Source organism: Cuculus canorus, chromosome 1 (genome assembly GCF_017976375.1).
Source record: "Cuculus canorus isolate bCucCan1 chromosome 1, bCucCan1.pri, whole genome shotgun sequence".
NCBI lineage: Eukaryota > Metazoa > Chordata > Aves > Cuculiformes > Cuculidae > Cuculus > Cuculus canorus.
This window is the reverse complement of record NC_071401.1, coordinates 168566188-168588156: the sequence shown is the minus strand read 5'-3', so window position 1 is coordinate 168588156 and position 21969 is coordinate 168566188. Positions and strand designations below refer to the sequence as shown.

General features: G+C 40.9%; 1 protein-coding gene across 1 annotated transcript in view; it reads right to left on the bottom strand.

Annotated features, from left to right (window-relative positions):
• Positions 1-1975: 1975 nt before the first annotated feature.
• CRADD (CASP2 and RIPK1 domain containing adaptor with death domain) overlaps positions 1976-21969 on the bottom strand; it is an 85059-nt gene continuing 65065 nt past the window's right edge. The window contains exon 3 of the mRNA XM_054071498.1: positions 1976-4824. Coding sequence (XP_053927473.1) covers positions 4529-4824 — 296 coding nt within the window. The 3' untranslated portion in view covers positions 1976-4528. The remainder of the gene's footprint in view (positions 4825-21969) is intronic.

The following is a 21969-nucleotide window of genomic DNA, read 5'->3' as shown; positions in this document are numbered from 1 at the left end:
GGGAGAAAATCAATTACTACTTCTGCCAAGGACTAGAAGTTAAGCCATCCATTTCAGTGGAAAGTCCAGCAGGGGCCACCTTTATGCTTTCCTCTCTCAGGGCTCCTAAACGCTATCACAAACAAGCAGATAGCAATAACACTGTTTTCACTAGGAAGGCTTTTTCAGCATTGGTTAAAAAACCCAAACACATCAGAGAGCAGTTGCCGCTGGCTAACCTTTGCCCCTGAGCCCACGTGCTAAGCTGGATTCATCACGCGTCTTGCCGCAAGCCATGAGAAACAGAAGAGAGATGAGTCCTTGCTGGGGATTGCCCTTGTCTGTAAGCCTGTCCTGTCCACCAGTCCTGGGGGCACAGTGGGCAGGGAGGGCAGGAGCCCCTGCACAAGCCCCCTATTGTCACCCAAACTGGTGGCCCAAGGGAGCTGAAGCGAAGGGAGAGGACAGGAGAATTTGTTCACTGAGTTGCCTCATTTCTGAACAATACTCAAGTCATAGGCTTGTCTATGAGTGAGATTTAAATAAATAACATTTGGTCCTCAATTAACCAGAGAATAATAAACCTTTTGGCTGTCCTAAGAGAGAATAAGAGGCCTTGCTATACATCTGAAGAATTAAATTGTCTTAATTGCATCCTTGTGCAAAATAAAGCATTACATACGGAAGAAAAATATTTTTAAGTGAATGGAAAAATCCACTTGGTTAAAGGAATACTACTGTCAAGTTAAATGTGTCCTTACATTTGTGTGGTGCAAAAACAAGCTTTAATAACACTGAAGAGTCTAGTGGGAACATTTCCATGAAATTAAAAATAACAGTAACGGAAATAATCTTATAAAAAAAAGTTGACATCTCCCTTCAATATATGCAGCTCAAGTATTAGAGCATTAATTTAGGGCCTGGGAATGTGAAAGTAACTATAAATTATGAATTAAGTGCTTTGTTCTACAACATGAGAGGCTAGGTTTTAAATTCCTTGTCTAGCTGTGGCTCCTGTAATTTCAGTATCACTGCTGGGATGAAGAATTCAGCCCACCTAAAGACCAATTTAAACATAGAAATTATACGATATGGTACTCATTCATCAGAATTCCAGCAGCTCATAGTAAATAATACACAGAAGGATACCCGACTCGTAAGGAAGGCTTCTTTGGCATGACATTTCATACCTACTCCAGGCTATTTTCTTAACCATTAAAAGACTCTAAATAAATTATGTATGGATAACCTGACATTGGTCTTACGAATGAAGAACATCAGATGCAAAGTTCACCCAAATAAGAAGGCAGCAGGGCCCCTGTGAGTGTGCCCATTACACCGCTTTACTGCCTGGACTCGTTGTGTTCCAGGAGCACTGTGGTCATGCTGTGTTAACTGGGGATGACTCCCATGGAGACTGGTCTGTGTTAAGGCTTGTTCTGTGCTGGATCAGAACAAGATGAGGCAATTTCATTTATGTCACCAGAAGTCAGCTTCTTCCTCTAAATCATTTTTTCAGTTTCTCCTGCTCCCCATCTCCAGCTTTTTGTTCCTTCAAACTTCTGCCAGAGATGTTGTTTTGCCTCTCTTCCCTGACATGCAGCCCATGCTCCTGCCCTTCTTACTGGCTGAATCGTTTCAGAGTCCTCATCACAATGCCCACACTGGGCTGCACTCGTGCCAAATGTTTGTACACCTGCATCACGTTAAACAGGTGAGATTCCGGCAGGTGGCTAAGGAGACCCTTCTGGCGAGTCAGGAGATTAAAAATCTCAGACTCAGTTGACAGTTTATGACTAAAGGATGGTGTGTGTGTCCTTATACATGGTTTTGTTGCAGGTCAGAATCCAGTTACCTGTGAGAGTCTCCTTAGAGACTGGTACTCACAATGTTAAGGAAGGCAGCTACTTGCAGCAAAGCTGGTCAGAGAAACAATTTTGCAATGCTGGAGACAGTAAGTAGTTTAATTCAAGTGACAGATTAAAATAATTTTGGAATTGCCTATATAAATCCACTGCTCCATTAGCACTTAAACACTTATAACCAGTTAACAACTAGATAACAAAGCAAATAACAGTAAAAACTTGAGTTAGTAATTATTTTCCTGGAGTAACATCTGAGTCAGAGGTGCACGATTCTTACCAAGATATTTTTTCTTGGTGGAGGAAGAGAGGTCCAAGCCCATCGATCCATCCATCGGATAAGGTGGTCATTTTTTCTTCCACAAAGCAAAAAGGGGTTTCAGGTATCAATTTTATATCTTCTGAAAACCTTTCAGCACCTCTTGGCGAGGCATGGCTAAGTCAATTAGCTGTGTTGACTGGCCCTTCGCAGGGCCGCTTGAGTTATCGGAAGAGGGACTCAGTCATTCCCCATGCCTTCACAGTGGGGAGCTCAGTACATGCTTTTGCATTCTTTTATCTGAAGTAAAACCAGGCTGTGAGGTCTTCAACTCACCCCAGGTACCACTTAGTTGATACAAATGTGAGACCACCACCCAATCTATCTGTTTTACCAGATGTAGTTGTCTAGTGCTGGTCGCTCCTTTTGCCAACCACTCTCTTTTGCAAAAATCAAGCTTATTTTGTCATTCACAGGACCTAATAAATCTATTATACCACCATCTGCTGTAGGATGGTTTTCAACCAAGACAAAGAATATGCTGGCATTAAAGCATCATGAAACAGAAAAATAAATAATACAACGGCCTAACTTGATTTACAATGTTTATTTGGAATTTGTTGATAAACTCTGCAAGTAGCCATAATAGAATATGATTAGTTAAGATCTGAGTGAGGTATAACAGGATCACAATTTACTGAAGGTCAGAACTGTATACAGAAGATTAAAACCAAAATATCACCAGATCACTTTGGGACCAGCAGGAGCTAATCCTACCAGGATATTTCTGTGCTTCTGAAAGTCAAGGCAGACAGGATTTCCTTAAAATCTCTTTTCCTTCCCTAATTTCCCAGATGTCTTCCAAAATCTGAGTACAGGAAGAATTAAAAAAAAAAAAAAAAAAAGGTGGTAAAGTTCATTCTTGCCCCAATAAAGACTTCTGACACAGCTATTTAGGTGTTAAATTATATGGAGCAGATCTTGTAGGATGGGAAGTTACTTGGCAATGACTTTGTAGATGAAACAGGCTACTGCAACTTGCTCATAAATAGACTTGGGAACTCCGCATCCAGACTTTGTTCCTCATTTACTGTACAGCAAACTGCTCAGGGAGAATGAAAATATATTCTGCTTCTTATGGTCAGGCCTCAGAGAGCAGTTGAGCACATCCTTGCCTTTGGATACACACCCTGTGGAACGATCCTCTCTCACCCAGTCAGCAAAAAACTCAGTGGTTTCTTCCACCAGGAAGAAAATCTCCTTGATGGGAAGGAAGGAGGAGAAAAGACCAAGCAAGCTTCACCCTTCTTTGGGATAAAATCTAATCAACACTGCTGGTGCAATTACAGCTGGCAAAGAACTGGGGAGAGGAGTCTTGAAGCTGCCCCCAGTAGGTGCAGAAAAGCTGGTAGAAAGCAAGTGAGCCTGGTGCATGGCCGAAAGTGGAAGCAGAGCAGTGAGGAGTTCACCTTGACCGTAAAGGACCTGTAAGCCCTGTTGGGCAATGTGGTGGTCAGAGAAAGGTGCCTTTGGACACTTGACCTAAGCATAAAACTTCTGTGACACACAGCTGCCAGGATCCAGAGCACAGTACAAAGACTCAGCAGGAACCAGGTTGTCTCCTAATTTATTAGCAGAGACAAACACGGACACCTTAGAAGTTGTCTCATTTTTCAGGACTCTTGTCGCTTTGTTTGCCTCTTCCTATCTATCTTCTGGTCACTTTTCTGCTGCATCTCTTCCCTGAGAACTCCCCACTCACGCTATGCTGAGAGAAGCCATACGCGCACAGTGCCTGTTTTCTTGCAGAAACCTACACCCATTAAATAACAGCGGGAGAAATCCTCACAGGCACACTAAGTTCCTGTTACTTCCACACAGGGATAGTTTCAAAGGCAGACTAAGGTGGCAGCCATCTATCCCAGCAAGAAACTCTATGTACTAAAACTTTTATAAATGTGAAATTAGCCACCTGCAATAACTGTTGTTAAATGGTTAGATTAGTAACAGTGATTATTCTCATTTCTTGCTGGGATATCAGGGAACTAGCACGGAACAGCAGTAAAAAAGGCTCCTACACAGTTCAGAAAATAGGCTAAACCAAGTGTTGCTCCTGCAATGAAACCAGAAACCTTGCTGAACTCGCTGCAGGGCCTCCTGCTTGCAAGGACTTTAAGCGTCACCCTATATCCCCACTGGAATAGTACAAAAGCGAACAGGAAAGAGTGATCCATTTTTTAATGCCTGCTAAAAACTAATCTGGCATGAAAAGAATTACAAGTCACAAGATGCTACAGAAAACTGTAATGTTTAAGCTTAAGATCCCAATCCCATGTTTTTAGGCGTCAGATCTTCAGCATACATTTCAGCGAATCCTCTTTATTTAATTTAATGAAGTACTTGAAAGCTCCCAATTAATAGCAAGGCTTCACTCAAGCATGTACTGTATCACAGAAGGATCCACTTCTTCTGCCATCAGACCAGCTTGCAGACTTTGGATTGTTGCTTTTTTCCCCAAGCGCTGTCTCCACAGGACAAATGCAGCTACCACCTGCGACTGCAGGTTGTGAGGGTGATTGACTTTACATCGATAGATATCACTATGGGACAAACCCAAGCACAGAACTATATGCTCCCATTCAGGTCCCAGTCTCCTTGCAAGCTTGTTCAGCTGCTGATCTGTTGGTGAAGTCTTCAAAATACACGGTGCAATTTCAGTTATATCTGTAAAAAAAAAAAAAAGAAAACACATACACGTGTCACTAGGCAATGCTGCAAATATTAATGTAAGACCTTGACAAAGAAGTGAATAAGTAAAGCCGAGGCGAAAGAATTAATTAATTATAAAAACAGCATACATAGTCACCTAGAAAAATTAAGTACATAGTCAACAAGAAGATTAATTAGAGGAAAACTAATGCACAGCGGATTATACTTGGGAGCCTTGAGGTTTTGGGGCATCAATAATCCAGATATCAGAATGCTACTCCAAAGCCAAGACTTCCAAAAGTAATTGAGCATCGGTCTGGGGGCAGTGAACATGAAAGGTTTTCAAAGAACGTGCTTCCAGAAGCCATGACTCTCAGAAATCAGTCTGCTTGTACCACTATGATATAGTGTCAAATGACAAATGTAGGACCAATGACACCATATTAATCCTATTCTGTGACCTGTTTATACACTTCAGAAATAATTGATTCCTTAGCTACTGGTTATCAACCTGTTTTTTTTATGAGGGCTGTCCACAGGAAATTCCTTTGCATTCTAAAATGCTATTTATCCTTTCTGCCCAGTAATATATGGTCATCTTGTCTCGAGGAGACCGTCTTTGGGGGCCTTTCTTCTATTTGAATGAACCCATAAGCATGGTTCAGGTGAACCCAAATGAATAGAGCATCAACACTGGTCCTCAGTACAAATTATGCTTCCTCATCCCACATTCTGGTGATAGCAACACTCCTAAAACCAGGCATGTATGTGCTACAGCCCCATTCACCTGGCCTCCTTGAAGCTGTTTTCAGGAGAGCGTAAGGAAGTCCCATGTGCTCTCAGAGATTTCTGCCCTATGTCCATTAGTATTGCCCAAGTACTCAGCATATCCTGGAATGTGCTCTTCATCCGAGATGTTTAGCTGGTACCTGAGTCTATGGAGGACAGGATCAAAACAACTACTGAAATAGCTTTCATAGGAAACATTAAGGTAGCTGTAATTACCAGTGGTAAAAATCTCTCAGAACTGAACTAATTATTTCTTAAAAACACAAGTGACCTCTTTGTGTATTCCCTGTGGTAATCAATATTTTTTTTTTTTTAAAAAAACCTCAACATTAATACAAACGGTGTTAATAGCAGAGAGAGAATACAGTGCTATTCAGAAACACGTTGGAAGGAATCCATGTCACCTAACTACAGATAGCCCCTCCAGAACTAATTATACTAGGATTTATTATTGCTACAGAGAGAAATAGGCTCTTCTAGAATACAGTCCTTCTTACTGGAAAAAAGATGTTTAAAATAAACAGATTAAACACTACTCTAAATGTGTGCATTTCTCTCCATTGACTGTAAAAGGAGCACTGCGTACAAGCTTAGATGTCGATGTTGATGCTGTAAACACCCAGTGCTGGTGAAACGATTCTCTGCCTATAAATTCAAGCCACATACCAGTTGCTTCAAAATGGTGCATTTAGAAAAGCAGTATATGATATCTATAATGCATATTTGCTCTTCAATACCCTTTGCAATCACAAGCGGAAATGAAAGGTCAATGCAGCCTGCAACTGCTGTTCTGCTTTTCTTGCTGAAGATACTGCGTCAAAACAAAGCAAAAATATCCTCAAGAAAATGCTAATTATAGTCTGTCAGTCTGAAGCAGCAGCCTCCCTGCAGAAGAGCTGCTTTGCAAAATCTAATTTATAGCTCCAATATCATGCACACTCTCTCCACTGCAGCAGAACAGCAACACTTGAAAGCACCACTCCTTTATTTTATTGAAAGTAATTGTTTCTGCATAGAATACCCAGAGCCTGCAAGCGTTTGTACAATTTAAGCCAAATCATACATAAGTACTATACAAAGCTGCTTTGAGTAAAGGGAAAATTGCTTTCTGAAGAGTATTTATGTCTCTTTGATCTTTCTGTCTCCAGATTGCCAGAGGAACCCCGGTCAAGTGGCTGATTCGGGGACCGGACAGGGGATGGCTCCTGAAGAAGGCTGAGCAATACTGGTGGGGCTGTCGCATAACACGTGATACCAGCTCCATAGGTTAGTCAGGATGATGAAATGTCTTTCACGAATGTAAATATTTGAGAATAGCTAAAATTTTAAAGAAATATAGCTACACTGTGCTGTTGCCAACACTACTTTTTGATATTAAACCCTTGCATTGGCTTACGGTCAACTAAGATGCAAAAAGCAGTGTGCCTGAAGGAACGCTCCCTGCCAGCCTAGTCTTTTCGCTCTCATGCTGGAATTTTTATACTTCATTAGCAGAATGATTTTATTATACTGAAATGTGATCAAGCAGGGAGGCCGAAAGTAATACATGTCAGCTTGTCCACCCAGCTTTTGATATTAGGCAGATTTTTTTGCTACAAGGATCTTGCCTTCAGCCTGTTATCAGCCCTTTAATAAGAATAAGAATAAAACCCATCCAGGAAATCTTTTCATCTTAGGCTAGCATCTGAGTCTAATATGGATGCAGAAAATTCTGGGACAGAAGCCAAATGTTAGATTTAATACAAAGGACTGTTATTTTAGTCCCATTTTATTTTCTGTGATAGCTTTTTTTCAGCTCTGATACAAAGTCACTGAGGAAAATCTGAGACAAGTATTGTATGATAGGCAACATTATTTAGACATATAGAGAAACACTTAGTGAGATCTTTTAGTTGTGACAAATGCAAATTCACAAAAAGATTTGGATATGTTCTAGGATTAATGTCACTCATAATTTAATAAACATAATGGCATTTCAGGTAAAAGAGAAATCAGTTTTCTGTGCTCAGCATCCAAGCTGCTTTGAGCATATTGCAAAAGCACTAAGGATGCCTATTTTTATAGTCATGTTTGTGCTGGGGAGCACGGCAGCCTAGCACAGAGCTGCTCTCCTGGGGCTGCCAGCCAGCTCACCTGTGTGGCACTGGGGACCACAAAAATCCTCTTTCTCCAGACTGGAGATGGGGAGGACACCCTCCACCCTGGTTTTGGAACTGAAACCAACCCAGAGGAAGAGCTGCAGCTCCTTCTCTTCAAAACTGCAGCACAAGGAAACATGCTTCTGTTCGTCTCCAGCTCTTACTGGTCAAGGAAGCTCATCCACCCTAAGCCTTTATCCTAGCTGTCCCAGCTATCAGACAGGAGATGTTGACTACTTCTGGCCTGTGTATATATGTGCTTCCAGACTTTTGCACACATAGGGAGATACGGCAATGCTGGTGAGTGTGGACAGGAAACAGAACTGGATATAAATAGACAGTACCACAGATATGTACCAGACAAAACAGAGTAACCCAGACACCAAAGCAATATGTGGGGCAAAGGCAGCCAGTCACCACTTTTGCATTTCTTTTCCTTCAGGACGTCTCCAGCTTTAGAAGACTCCAAGAAGATGTTGCAACAGTCAGAGGGATGAAAAATTCCCCCACCCCCCAGTTCTATCCTGCTTGGCATATGTGGGAGGATGTAACACAAAGTCTGGTGAAAATGGGCTTTGAATGACTCAAAGAGGGGTTTTTTTGCCTTTCTTTGCCTTTGCTTTCTCATCACGATCTGTAGGTGATGAAAAAAGCTGAGATCATCTCTTAGGCTGTCTTGCACCATGGGAAAATCTTTATCAACATTGAGGAACTGATGTCCCACTCTCTATGCTGCTGGGACTGAGTGAGGAGCGAGCAAGCCTGTTTGGCTCCAACAAACAACAGAGCAGTGAAAAGTGCTAAAGTATTCTTGGGTGATCTGCAAAGTACCCAACTGATTCCTCAGAACTGCTGGCAGCCCAAAGCACCTTACGGTTTTGTCTGAAGGATCCTTCTCCGTGTATGACTTTTCTGCACACGATCAGAAGTATCTGTTGGAGTTTCAGGGAGCCTTCTCCCTTATGCAGTCAATACATTTTTACACAATGTAACACAAAACCAACTTTTTGGGTTTTGCTCTTAGCTGTGTAAAAGACACTTGACCTTTCAAAAGTCCCAATCAGCTGGTGACTAATCCTGCAAGGACAACTTCGCAGGCAGTTCAGAAGACAGTTGGGGAGACAGAAGACAGTTGGGGAGACAGGGATACAATGGCCCACCTCTTACCTACCTAATCCATCTCTTGGTAAAAGATGTTCTGAGGACGGCTTTCTGCTTCCAGTGCTGCCTCTGCATTTTATACTTTAAAGCAGCAACGTATTCACTCATCGGATAAGAAGATAGAAGCAGCCCTGGAAGGAGAGGTGGGACCGGGTCTCTCTGAGCTGCACATCCCAATGCTGAGGCACACAGTCATGTTCCTTATCACTTTTTCCTGATCACACCAGAAAGATTAATAAAGATGTCCCAGAATGAAGCCTATTGGAAAGAAAACTCTCCTATGAAGAATGAGTATGCTAAGAAGGGGCAAATCAATGCAAGAGACCTTGGCAGAAACAATGCAGAGCAAATACTGTGATTTTTATATAACTACATCATAAACAGGTAGGTAAGTCTGGGCTTCAGCCCCTGCACAGCTGGAATGGGACTACAAAAAGGAGTAACTTCTTAGGCGTGCATATGGACTTAACATCTCCTACTGATTAGCGTAGAGTCCTTCAGTGATCTGAACTCAAGTCATTAACTGTTTTTCACTTGATCCTCTTACCAGATCCTGCTCTTAATTTCTGAACAGTTCAAAGCAAGCATTTCAGAGTCCTCTTTAATGGTCTTTCCTGGCATCTGGAGTACAGTTCTTCCCTGAGAAGTTCTAAACTTAGATCAAGCAGCTCCACAAGCAGCAAACCAAACAAGCCTTGTTTCCCCCAAGTGCGAGTCCTTCAGCTGACTCATGTCTCAGGACCTCCCTCCTCCAGCTGCCTACTGATTTTTGAGACACTCATGCTCATGAAAGTGTTCCTTTCTATAACAGCAACTAGGTGGGCTCCTTGAAGCTGGTCAACAGGTTCAGATGCTACTAGAGGTACATGCATATGCACAATGGCCCACAGCAGAGGAGCACATCGGTTGCTATAGGAAATTATGCTAAAAGGGACTATGGAGCTCCACAGAACCATCATGGCCAATGTGTCAGCAGCCAGAGACATTAAGGGCTCTTCAGCTAAAGGGAAACCTATATAGGAATCTAATGCTAGGTTCTCCTTCCCTGTACAGTGCACTTGTTCCACTAGTCTGAACCATAGACCCAGCAGTGGGTGCTGAACAGGCATGATCATGATTGCCACACTGTATGCTGTGTGTTTTGGCAGCTGTGTTATGTTCCAGAAATAATCTAAGAACTGAATGTCACAATAGCAAACAACTTGCACATATATTGCAGGTTTATTTGCTTTAAAGTGAAATCCCCTTGGCCTGAGCACAATGGTCGAAGTGGGTCATGAAGCAGAACACCACTTGCTGGATCAGGTTGGGACAAGCTGGGGCTGTGGAACCTGAATTGGAAGGTAAGTATGTAATGATCCCACTAATGGAGGGATCAGAGACTTGTGAGGGCTGCAGCCCCCCGTAAGCCATTAGAGATGTTGGATGAAAGGGAAAGCAGAGAGTAAGAGTCTTGAAGGAATCCGGTTGATACAGTAGATCATTGAAGTCAAAGAGCAAATCATCATGGAGGTCCTGGTGAGAAGGGCAAAATAAACAGAAGGTGCTGGAAAACTGCACGGGGTAACATGGCTCAGTTTGTTAAAAAAGCGGATAGGAGATGACAGTGGGCCTCCATTTCTATGAGTGCTCTTCTGCTTTCTTGTTCAGATGTTCTCTCCCAACCCTGTTCTAACAGGCTGAACGGCAGGCAAATGCTTCCCTCTTCCTACAGCACATTCAAATTCATGAGCTCTAAGCCAACCTGCGGCAATGAATGACTGAAGTGCCAGATGGGAAAGTACCACATTAGACATACGACACTTGGCAGGCCTACACAGAGAATGCAGCACTTACTCCCTCCTGTGCAAGTTAAAAATGATCATGAAGGATTATAAGGTTATTTCATCACTGTGAACTTTAGAAGGGTCTGATTCAGAACCTGCTTAAACACAAGAAATAAGCTCAAACCATTGAGCAGTGAAAAAACTGGAAGAGACTATCCAATAACCAATCCATACTATATAATGAAGTGTTGGTTTTTTTCTTGTTGTTGTTGCTAATTAAACACTGGACTGATTCAAAGGCTGGAAAGGGAACATTAGTGTTTTGCAACTGCTCAAAAAAATCACACTTCAGGGAACTTGGGAAAATATTTCTCTCCTATATATATCACCATATATATATATATCTTTTCTATACGTCTGCAAGCAGCATGGATCACACAGTCCAAAGTGCATTCAAACCCACTAAGGTTTGACTCCTCGTGTCAATGGGTTTCAAGGAGCAAGAAAAATATTAAGCAAATCCTGTACTATTTGAAGCAAGATGGCTGATTCTGTTATTCCTTTCCACATACAAAGCCAATAGAGTGAGATTAAAATAACTTGGAGAAGAGGTATAGCCTTCTTCTGCTTTTAGGACACATGCAGCTCTTTCTCTGTCTCCCTGCTGAATGTGAGTGGGACGTTACACGGGTAGCCATAAGGTGGAATACTGTGGTAGCTGTTCCCCTTACCTGTGTTGGTCTTCTCCTTTTTTGGCTTCTACCAAAGAGATGCCCAGCTCTTTCATCCCATGTGAGGCTATCAGAGGACACCATTTAATGACAGCTGCCAAGCATGCAGTGAACACCCCTTTCTTCCTCCCACAGAGCTGACTCTGCACTGACACAGCATTCCAGTGACAGAAAACTTGCACCTTTGTAGGAACAACAGGCCCAGTTACCTTCCCAAGAATACCTGTATAAATCCAGAACAAATAGTATCTTCTCTAATGTAATCGAAATAAAAATCTCAGTCAGTTAAATATTCAGAATGAACTACAAAATGGAGACTGCACCATAAGCATATTAAAAGAAAAATACCTAAACTGAGAGTTTAGAAAGCAGCACATTTTTTTTTAACTGACTACATTACAGGAAAACAAATTTGATAGATAATTTTATGTTCATCTGAGTATATGCTGCAGTTATGCTTCATAAATGTAGGACTGTAAAGTTTCTGTATCTTTATAATTTCTGATCTGATGAATGCAAATAGTCATTAATATACAGAATGTGTATGAATAAAACCAACCTCTGTCATTAGTGATCGTAAAACACTTACTCTTAAGTGTACTTCTATTCCGGTAATTTACATTTCCATGTCTTGTAATTAAATTGTGCAAGGCACTGATTAAAATGAAAGCAAATACGAAAACTTTTTAAGACTGGCTGCATCCTTCTATATTATGCTGGTTTTCTAAGACCAGGAAATTCTCTGTCTTATTTCAAATAAATTGGAATCTGATAATATGACATCACTTGCAAAATAAATTGTGGCCATGATGGTGAGATAGTAAAATCTATGGCAACTTTAAACAGTCTCCAACAAACAAAACAGAATCCACCCATGATACCAAATTCAGCTCCTTCCTGCTGAAAGTTTGCTCAGACACTGCTTTACTGATATAATTTAAAAGTACAGATATAATTTAAAAGTATATGTGTCTTCACTCATTGGCAATCTCTTGTGTGAGCTCTAAAGTATTGCGCTTTGGGACATTAAATACATTTTGAGTGTTAGAGTAGGAAAAAAAGGCTGCATAAAATTTTGTAAATCTACAGGCAATTCAAGAACACAGATGTTTCTATTTTGGCTCAATACCAGGAGCTTATTAGTATATTCTTTATCACTTGCTAATGACTGCCTAGTAGCTGTGGATGTTACAGCAGACTGCTAAAATCTGAAACATTCAGATTTCATGACAAAAGTTTTCAATTCTATTCCCTCTATTCAGTTCTAGTAGCTACGCGGTTTTCCTGAACTTTTACAAAATCTGTCTTACAGGTTTCACACTGTCTTAAGTTTTCACTCTTTTCAAGCCATAGGGAGCAATCCCTGATTTTAAGGAGCTGAAAGAGATTGGGGTTTCACTTGTTCATTTGCCTTCTATTAGGAAGAGCAGGGAGGAATTTTCAGCAGTTAATAGCATGGATGTAATTGTTTCCCATGCAAAAAAATGATTTACAGCCCTGCCTACTATTTCTCTGCTGTTGCATACCCTGAAATCAAATAACTAATTTCATAAATAAAATAGCAACCATAGATGCATGCGAGGAATACAATATCTATGCAAAGAAAACACAAACACAACATATATCTGCTCTCTTTTCCAGCAGGACTGGATTACCTAAGCGTTACAGACAGGATTGGACTTAATTGTTCTGTAGTTTTATATTTTTTTTTTTTTTTATGTTTAGCAGCATTTTATGCTGCTGCAGACACTGGAGTGTAAGCAAAATTTGCTTAATATTTCCTATGAATTTCCATATTGTTATATGTAACCAAGCTGTATGCATCAGCACTGAAGTCACAGCCAACAATGACATTCTTACAGGGATACCTTTGGTATAAATGCACAAACAAGTTCAGTATGCAGCATTATACTAGGGAAAAAAGAAATAACTACTCACTTGGGAGGTTCTAAGGAACACCTGAGCTTTTAGGAATTATTTGGAAGAACTGCTTAAATACAGACACTGAGCTTTCAGACCCTGGCCAGAGATTTTTTTTTCCAAATGAACAAATATGACTTGAAAAGTTATATGGAAAGAAGATGTATGACCATTTTTTTTTGAAGCCAGGTGCAATTAGTCATTAGACAGCACAAAGCTACATGATAGCCTGAGAGAACAGAGATGGGAGTCTCTGATTTACATGCCAGCAGTCACACCAAGACTCAACTCTAGAAATAAGGCTGAAAAAATCAAATTCTGAAGTGTGCCAGTAGAATTCTATATACCTTTGAATTCTCTGCAGTTCTTAGTAAACTCAGTGGAGTCTGATAATATTCATGATGCTTTCAACCATTAATTATTGGTCTGAAGCACACAGAGATGTCATTTCCCTCAGTCAAGTTTCTCCTCCATGCTAATAATTAACAATCAGAACATAGTTGTACAAAGTCAAGATGATCATAAAGCACGTTCTTATTTGCAATAGACTTCTCATGGTTTCACAGGAGGCAAATGTTTATCTGGGTGGGCTGGGCAGCTCTGACAGAGTAATTCACCCACTCTAAGTGCAAAACAAAGACAACTGGAGCAATTAATCATTATTTCATCAAGTAGGTGACACACTCATCACGCCACTTTCCTCGGGGAATTGGAAGATAACTTCTTTTGACAAATTTTTTTGAATGCTTCTTTCAAAAAAGCTGATCTGTCTTTCAAATAGCTGAGGCAAGTGTTAATCCTATTGCTCCACAAAGTGCAGGAATCATGGCAGACTCTTCGGCTTGTTTATCTGCCGAGTACAATAACTGAGTACATTTTTTACTAGCAACTTTCCTACCAAGAAATCTTTCTAAAGGCTGTAGTGTTTCAACAATAAAATCATGTGCTTTGATTTTTAGCTATTGATGCTCCTTTCATGCAACAACAGAAATCACACTGCCAGCATGAAGGACTGTTTTCTTATATAACACAACTAATCACACATGTTTCCCTTACAGCAATTCAACCAAGTATGACAACAAGCCATTATATTTAGCCTTGATAAAACTGTTCATTCCTCTTAGAGATTTTTTTTCTCTAAGTTGGCTTTTCTTTTTGCTTTGGCTCGAGTAGTAGAAATATCAGAACCAAAGATTTGTGCAACAGATGGAGCTCGGTTGAGAAGAATGCCTTTGGCTGGTGAGGATCTTCGCCTGGCAGGTGTCAAACCAAAATTAATCCTGCACATATTATGCTTTACCAAGTTTCAGATTTTAGTGAAGTGAGACTGCGTTCCTTCCTGACCACAGACCTACATTAATAGAACAAGCCACGCAGAGCAAGCTAAAACAGTACTATCATTATGCTGAATACTCCACTGCTTGGCATTTTATTTCATCATTTGCACCCATGCAAAGCAAGTAAACAAAATGCAGCCGGTTACTTTAGTGTCTCTTTACAGATATTTTTCACAGGTGTAAAAGACTTCACAAAATGACATAAGGAACACAGACTTAGACACCTCCTGGTGTCTTTCTCCCCTTCTTTTCTTGTGTCAGTGCCTTAAAGATTTATGAGCTACAGAACAGACTTTTCAACATTTCAAAATCCACATGAAAAACAGGTACTGGTACTAAAACACACTGCTCAGATACAGTCGGTCGCTACGCCTGGCTTGCCAAGTGCGATTCAACAGCCTGAGTCAGAAGGCAGAGTTTTCCATAGGCGTTGGGAAGGAGAGCTTCAGGTGGCATCATCTGCTTCACTCCATTTCCAGACTAGCGGGATGCTTAGCACTGCAACCAGCCCTCTCAAGTGCCAAGTCACTTGAAGATCTGAAAGAAACCGATTTGGAATCTCACGGCTGGTTTGACATATTGGTAGACTCCAAAAGCAATTTTAGCTGACCAATAGGACAGTAATTTTAGAAGGTCACAGTCACAGGACTTTTAATGATCTGTAAAGCAACTGTGAGATTATATTTGTGTGTGTATGCATACACATATACACACACATGTATATTTTCAAAATCTGCATGTGTATGTATGTGTGTGTGTGAATGTATGTGTATACACACAAATATAATCTCACAGTTGCTTTACAGATCATTAACACATATATTTTCAAAATCTTAAAAAAATATGAAGTTTTAGATATCTGCAAGTCAATTTCATCCCCCTTTTTAATTTAATTTCCACAAATTCAGGTTAGGGAACCATCCCACCACTCTGTGAGAAAAAGGATGAAATTTGGAGCATTATGAAGTCATTTCATAAACAGAGGTCCTAATTCACAGAGCACTTTACCCTTCCATGGGTTTGATAATTCCTCCTTTCCCCTCTGAGTCAGCATTGACCTAGCATTCCAGGTGATGTGCTCACTGGCGTGGCTCGTGGCTGGCCCGTAACATGGCTTCTACCGAGTGACACGGTGTGCTGACCATCTGCAGTCATTAGAGATCTCAAGACAGTACTGGAAGTACTGAGGTGACTCACAGTTGCAGCCATGCACTTGAAGGCTGCAGATCTGATCATTCTTTTACTCACTCAAGAATGGTATTTTGCCAAAGGAATCGAAGCAAGATGAAAATCAAACAAGCTGTTAGCAAACATTTGTATTACTTACAGTATTCATAGATGATTTATGACAGTATGAGTGGGACAATTCATATGCAAAACCTAAACATCTGAAAAAATATTTTTCTTAAACAATTCATTTTCATGTCTTGTGCATACAGAACTATGTTTTCCCCCATAGTTTTGTAGTTTATTAGCTGCCAGATCTTGATCCAGAATAGAAATTTCAGTCACTTTGGCTTTTGTACACAGCAAATCAGAAATAAAAATGTTTTAACATCAGAAATAAAAAGGCTGGAAGATCAGACAGACCATAAAAGATTTGTTTTACTTGGTTAGGGATTTTTACACAGCTATGCTTAACCTAAGTAAGACTGAAACAAAATAGACAAATCTGTTCTTTCCCAGAGACGCAGAAATACAAGCAATGCCTGTGTCCCTGGGGGAGCTAAATGTGAAATCCTCCTATATAAAAGAGACAGGGCTGTTATTTCCTCAACAACTTTTCTTGCCATCACTGGTACCTCCTAGAGGTAAAAATGGAAAAGCAATCTTAAAAAGGGATTTTTTTTTTTCCTTAAGCAAGTGTCTTTTTTAATTCTACAAACTCAGAAACAGGAGATGAAGTGCTTTTTTATAAAGCTGGAAATTTTAGTGCTAGAACTGTAAACATCTGTATCTTTCTCTTCCTTTTTGCTTCAGATGTAACTGCTATGCATTGGTTGACTTTATTGAAGAAATCAAACACACTCTGCTCTAAACCTCCTAATTGCTTTAAGTGTCAGATAGGGCTAAATACTTTGAGCTTCACATTCAACATGTTACCTAATTTTGCATGTGCGCTCCTCAGAGAAGAGCTGAATGATCTTGTGATGTGAGGTTAACACATTCTGTGGAAGTGGCCTGAAACTTCCATTTGTGGACACAGGCCATACCAGATCAACGTACGCAAACCCAATTCTGCTGTGTACAAACCACACAAGCAGTGCCTGGATACTTAAGCTGACCTTCCACTTGCTCTTCAGTGTGTGTAAATGCAAAAGATAAGCACAGTGTTCAAGTCTACAAGTTCAAGTGCAGAAGACAGATGAAATTTGGCTGCAATGCTTTGTTTTCCCCTTGTTTGGGGAGATTCCAGCTTTCTAAGTCTGTTCCGTAGCCTGTAAGTTGCACCCTAAACCCATAGGACTGAGCTATTAAAATATCTTTATTTAATTTTTAGATTGAAATAAGGGTTCTTGTCTACTCAAAAGAGATTGACAAGAACATGAAGGTACCACTATGACTCAGACTTTTCCAGACACTGACTAGACATTATTTAGTGATATTTATACTGTATCTGATTCATTTGAGAACTTCAGGCACTCTGTGAAAATTCTTGCTCAAGGCATCCCAGAATCTAGAGACATATGAAGGGTTTCACTTCCAAAATTGCTAAGTCAGTGAGGACAGTCAAGCTGAAAACCATGAAAAGCCTCTCGATGTTTTAATGAAGTCCTGTGCAGGTGGGTTGTGAGAATTGGGACAAGAATCCCTGGAAGACCTCAAGAAGCCTCTAGTCCTTTTTTAAAAAGCATACGTCCAAAGCACTCAACTAAGAGACTCAACAGACCCCTTCTGTAAATCAAGCAAGGAAAGCAGAAGCAATTTTTAATACTCCTATAATATTTGTGTCAAGCAATTATTTCCACATGCAAGTACAGAAAGTCAGCCAACCAAGGACGCCTGTGTCTGGAAATGCCGCGGGAGCACACCTTTTACAGGGAACAGAAGTATATTTGGAACAGCTGAATATAAGCTTAATGGAGTAATTTTAAACAACATATAAAATTGTGTCAGATACACAACTGCAAAAAAATTTGTAGCTCTGTAAATCCACAGACTGCTATTTTAAAGACAGTTTCATTAAGAAACACAGCTTGAGAATATGTATCAAGTAAGATCAGAGCTACATGCAGTGACAGCAGGAGGCATCTGAAGCAATCTGCAGCACAGGTCTGGTGCTCATTGGTCTTTGCCCTGAGAAAAAATACAATTACTGCATAAATACATAGAATCAAAAGAGATTTTAGATTTTAGATTGAAAGAGAAAGCCTAGAAAAAGACAAACCTCTACTAGAAAGATATGGTGAGAACTCCTCAGGTTTTATGCAGACATACAGAGTCTACAGCTCTGTATGTCTCAATCCAATATACTTTGTTAGACTGACAACATGGCTATGGCTTTAATTTTGAAGTCCACATTTTTCTATGAGAATCATTAAATATGACACACTTGTCCTGTTCAGCAGAAAACCAAATCTGCCTCTACTTTTTATCCCTCTGAAGCCTTAATTTAATTGTGCAACATTTGCTTTAGAAATGTATTTGAAGATGTTTTAGATATTACCTCATCTGTACACCATCCCAGGCTTTCCAGGAACTCTGAACCAACAGCTTTCTAGCCTTTCTTATATATAAACTATTGTATTTTATGGCTTCCACACGGTACTGTCTAGAAACTCCCCGTGACCCTGGCCTTATTGTGTTAAATACAAACATGTAGAGAGGAGAGGCACTGCACTGGAGAGTCTGCAATCTCAGGTGTGGGTTGTGAAAAAGGATTTGCATGTATCAGTTTATGTACACAGAGATTGCCATAATTGTGTTCAAATAATTGCAGAGAGCTAGGCCTACACAGATTAAAAAAAAAGAGAAGCATCAGAGGAGCCAGCAGCCCAGCAGCTCATCCATGCTTGATTTCCTACTAGTGACTACTGCTTTGGAAGGTGCCCATTTTCAGATGCTGATGAAGACCTGCTATGCCTCCACGGCTTTAAGAAGAGAACCTCATTTACCAGGTCCCAGAAATATAAATAATAAATTGCCCCATATAATCTCATGGATAGAATTGAGCACACTGGAATCTGGAAATCCACTGAGGTACTGATAACCAAAGGAGTCAGTAGCTATTCAGGTTAGAAAAGCTGAAATATCAGGACATAAGTGTGGGCACGTGTGCATGGGACAAGATCTCTGACCTTGTGGCTCCGTTCAAAGCCGATCCTCCTGAAGCTTTTGACCCGCGGAGCTAGGAAGGCTCTGCACAGAGGAGCTCCCATGCATTTAAGACGGTGACAGTGAAGTTTGGCCCTGTTCTGTTTTCATCTATCCAGAGACCACACACAACTCATGAAAATATCTGAAAATATTTCCTATCTGTGCTGTCCGTGCATGTAGATGCTGTCATGACAATTTCTTGAAAATTCATGAAAAACTACACAAAGACCATAGCTGTCACTGTCACTGCTCACCGAAGCATCCTCCAACATCTGCACCTCACCTCTGTTCTTCCAGTTGCTTCATGTGGAATTTAAGACATTGGATTTAATTTGGAAAAAAATATCTTTGAGTCAAATGCTGATGTCTGCATTTACACAAAGTGATAGATTTTACCAGAAAGTCCACTGCGTTTATTCCTTTTGGTCTCCCATCCTTAGCATTGACTTTGTCCATTCCCATTGCCTGCCATCTCCTCCTTCTTTCTCCTCTTCTCTGCCTTGTGCTGCGGCTGCTGGAGGACCATAGAGCTTGGCTAGGGTGCTATCACCATGTCCCTCCATCAGGGAATGGCAGTTGGGTCTTGTCTCCTAATTTACGCCAGGCAGGCACGCAGCCCTTCCACCGGATGGGTGGACTCGGCTGTGTCAAAAGTATGTTGCAAGTTTTTCCGTAACAAAAAAAACCTCCTACTTTTCAATAATGAATTTAGGGTTTTTTTTCTTTCTTTCTTCTCCAGTTTCTTCTCTCCTTCCCCACCCACTTTTTCAAGCAGGAAAGAGTGCCAGGGAGAATAATGATTTCCTCAGCTTCTGTTGGAAAATAAAACACAAATTTTTTTCACCAAGACAGAATTTTTTGGTTTGTTTAGTTTTGTTTCATTTTTCAGTGAGGTTCATAAGGTTTTTTTATCTACATTTCCTAAATAAGTGTCCCATTAATACCGGTATTTTGTGTGGAAGGTAGCAGGGATGTTTCATTTAGCACAGATCCCAACCTTAAGTGTAGCAAGAGGTCAGCTTGAATTTTTCTCTTGAATTGTGTCTTTCCAAACCTCTTTTCAGAGTTTCAGCTTTGTAAATCAAACCCCATAGCCCAGTGTGGATGCATAGCTTGTGATGATTTCCTTCTGCCAGTTGGCTTCGCATGCATTTGGTGTTAATCTCCACTGCCTCCACATGTTTTGGAAGGAGGGAGGAAAGCACTGGTGAACAAGAAGAGAAGCGGACAAAAGCCAGGGCAGCCTTCCTGTACATGGAGAGAGTGGCAGAGACCAGAGTGGCCAGTGAAGGAGAAGAAAAACGCACTAAGGCTATTGGTTTTCCAGTGGCATTGATGGGTGTGGGTCTGAGCAGGTTTGGGACCCTGCAGTCATTGATGGGAACTGGATGTGTGTATACATCACACACTGTCTCTGTTTCTATTCAGGAGTCAACCTTGTTTAAGGCGTGCTTTGCCTGAGCAGATGGCAAAGCGTGACGGCTGCTGGGTTAAGATTCTGCTGCCAAACCAGCCCCTGGCTGTTTTCAAAAAGAAAGACCGCTGCTCTCTTTACCAATACAAAAATAGCTGCTCTCTCCAATTCTCTCCTTCAAACTATTATTTTATGTATTACAGGAACCCAAATCTAGCCAGACTATATAATTAACGTTGCACAATTTTTAATTAACTACCTACAACAATATTCCTGCTTTGACTGGGGGTGGTGGAGGAGGATTTTTTTCGAGGCTACTAAGAAAATCTGAATTCCCAGCTAGAAATTCAGAGCAGTGTCTGCAACACCAGGTGCAGAAGGTGACCTGTTGCTCTGGCTATACCGTTCTCCCATGAAAAAAAAAAAAAAAAGCTTGTGATACAGGAACAAGCCCAAACCTCATTTGCAATACCAAGTACATAAGGCAGGATTGTACCAGAAAAGAGTGACAGAAACACATTCTGATTTAGTTTATTCCTTCAGCAGCTTTTTTTTATTTATTTATTTTGGCCATGAACCTCCTATAAGACTTGGCTGTTAGCCAACCAGGCCCTTTCCAACATCTCCAAGGGTGTCCTGCAACCACAAGACAGCATGGCTTCTTTTGAGTATCCCTCCTTATGATGGTGCAGCAGGGCTCATTGGCACAGGGAGATGTAACTCAGTGCTGCCCTGACCCAGCAGCAGGGCGTTGGCCTCCTAAAACTCAACAACTATCTACAAAACATGAAATAAGTGAAAGTCCAGCAACCATCATTGGCACAAGTAAGTTCCATGCAAACCAACACAAATAACAGCTCTTGGAAGCATGATGAGTTCTGGGGACAAACAGCCATCATCCTCTTTCCTCCGTGACTGTGAGTCTGCTTGCACCTGGAAATAGGAGTGGAAGAAACACCTCAATTGCTCACACATACACACGCAACTTCTCGGCAACTGTTGATCCAGCAGCTGCAGCTGGAACATAGCAACCCTATACAGAATTAAAGCACCAACAGGTCAGATTTTATGGTGTCGGCCCAATTTCGGTATCACAGAGCATGCATCAGCCTAGCCAGCTGTTCTGCTTAGTTTCAGGGAGCCTTGAGCTGCACTGCGTGGAACTGTTGCTTTCCACTTGGAATGTCTCATTAAAAGCAGCGTCTGCCACAGCAACCGCAATAGCACCAGACATATTTGGTGTGATAAGCCATATTTAGAGTGGGAAAGTGTCACTTTGTGAGCTGAAAAGCAAGCCAAACAATGAGCAATAAAGTCCAGAGCTTCAGGCCAAAGGTTTTAATATCTGGTGTTCATCCTGTTTCCCAAAACAAAGGACAGTTTATGCACTGCAGACATTTTCTGTCTGGAGTAATGTACATTATCTCTTCATTTACATTGCTTATGAACCCACATGATAGCCTGGATACACCCTGCTGTTGTTCGTGGGAGGAAACCTAGGTGTGTTGCAGAGCTGATGGTTCCTGGTATTCTGCAACAACATCTGGCAGAAAAGCCAACTTGGGTCCTTCCTCATAAGGCTCCAGG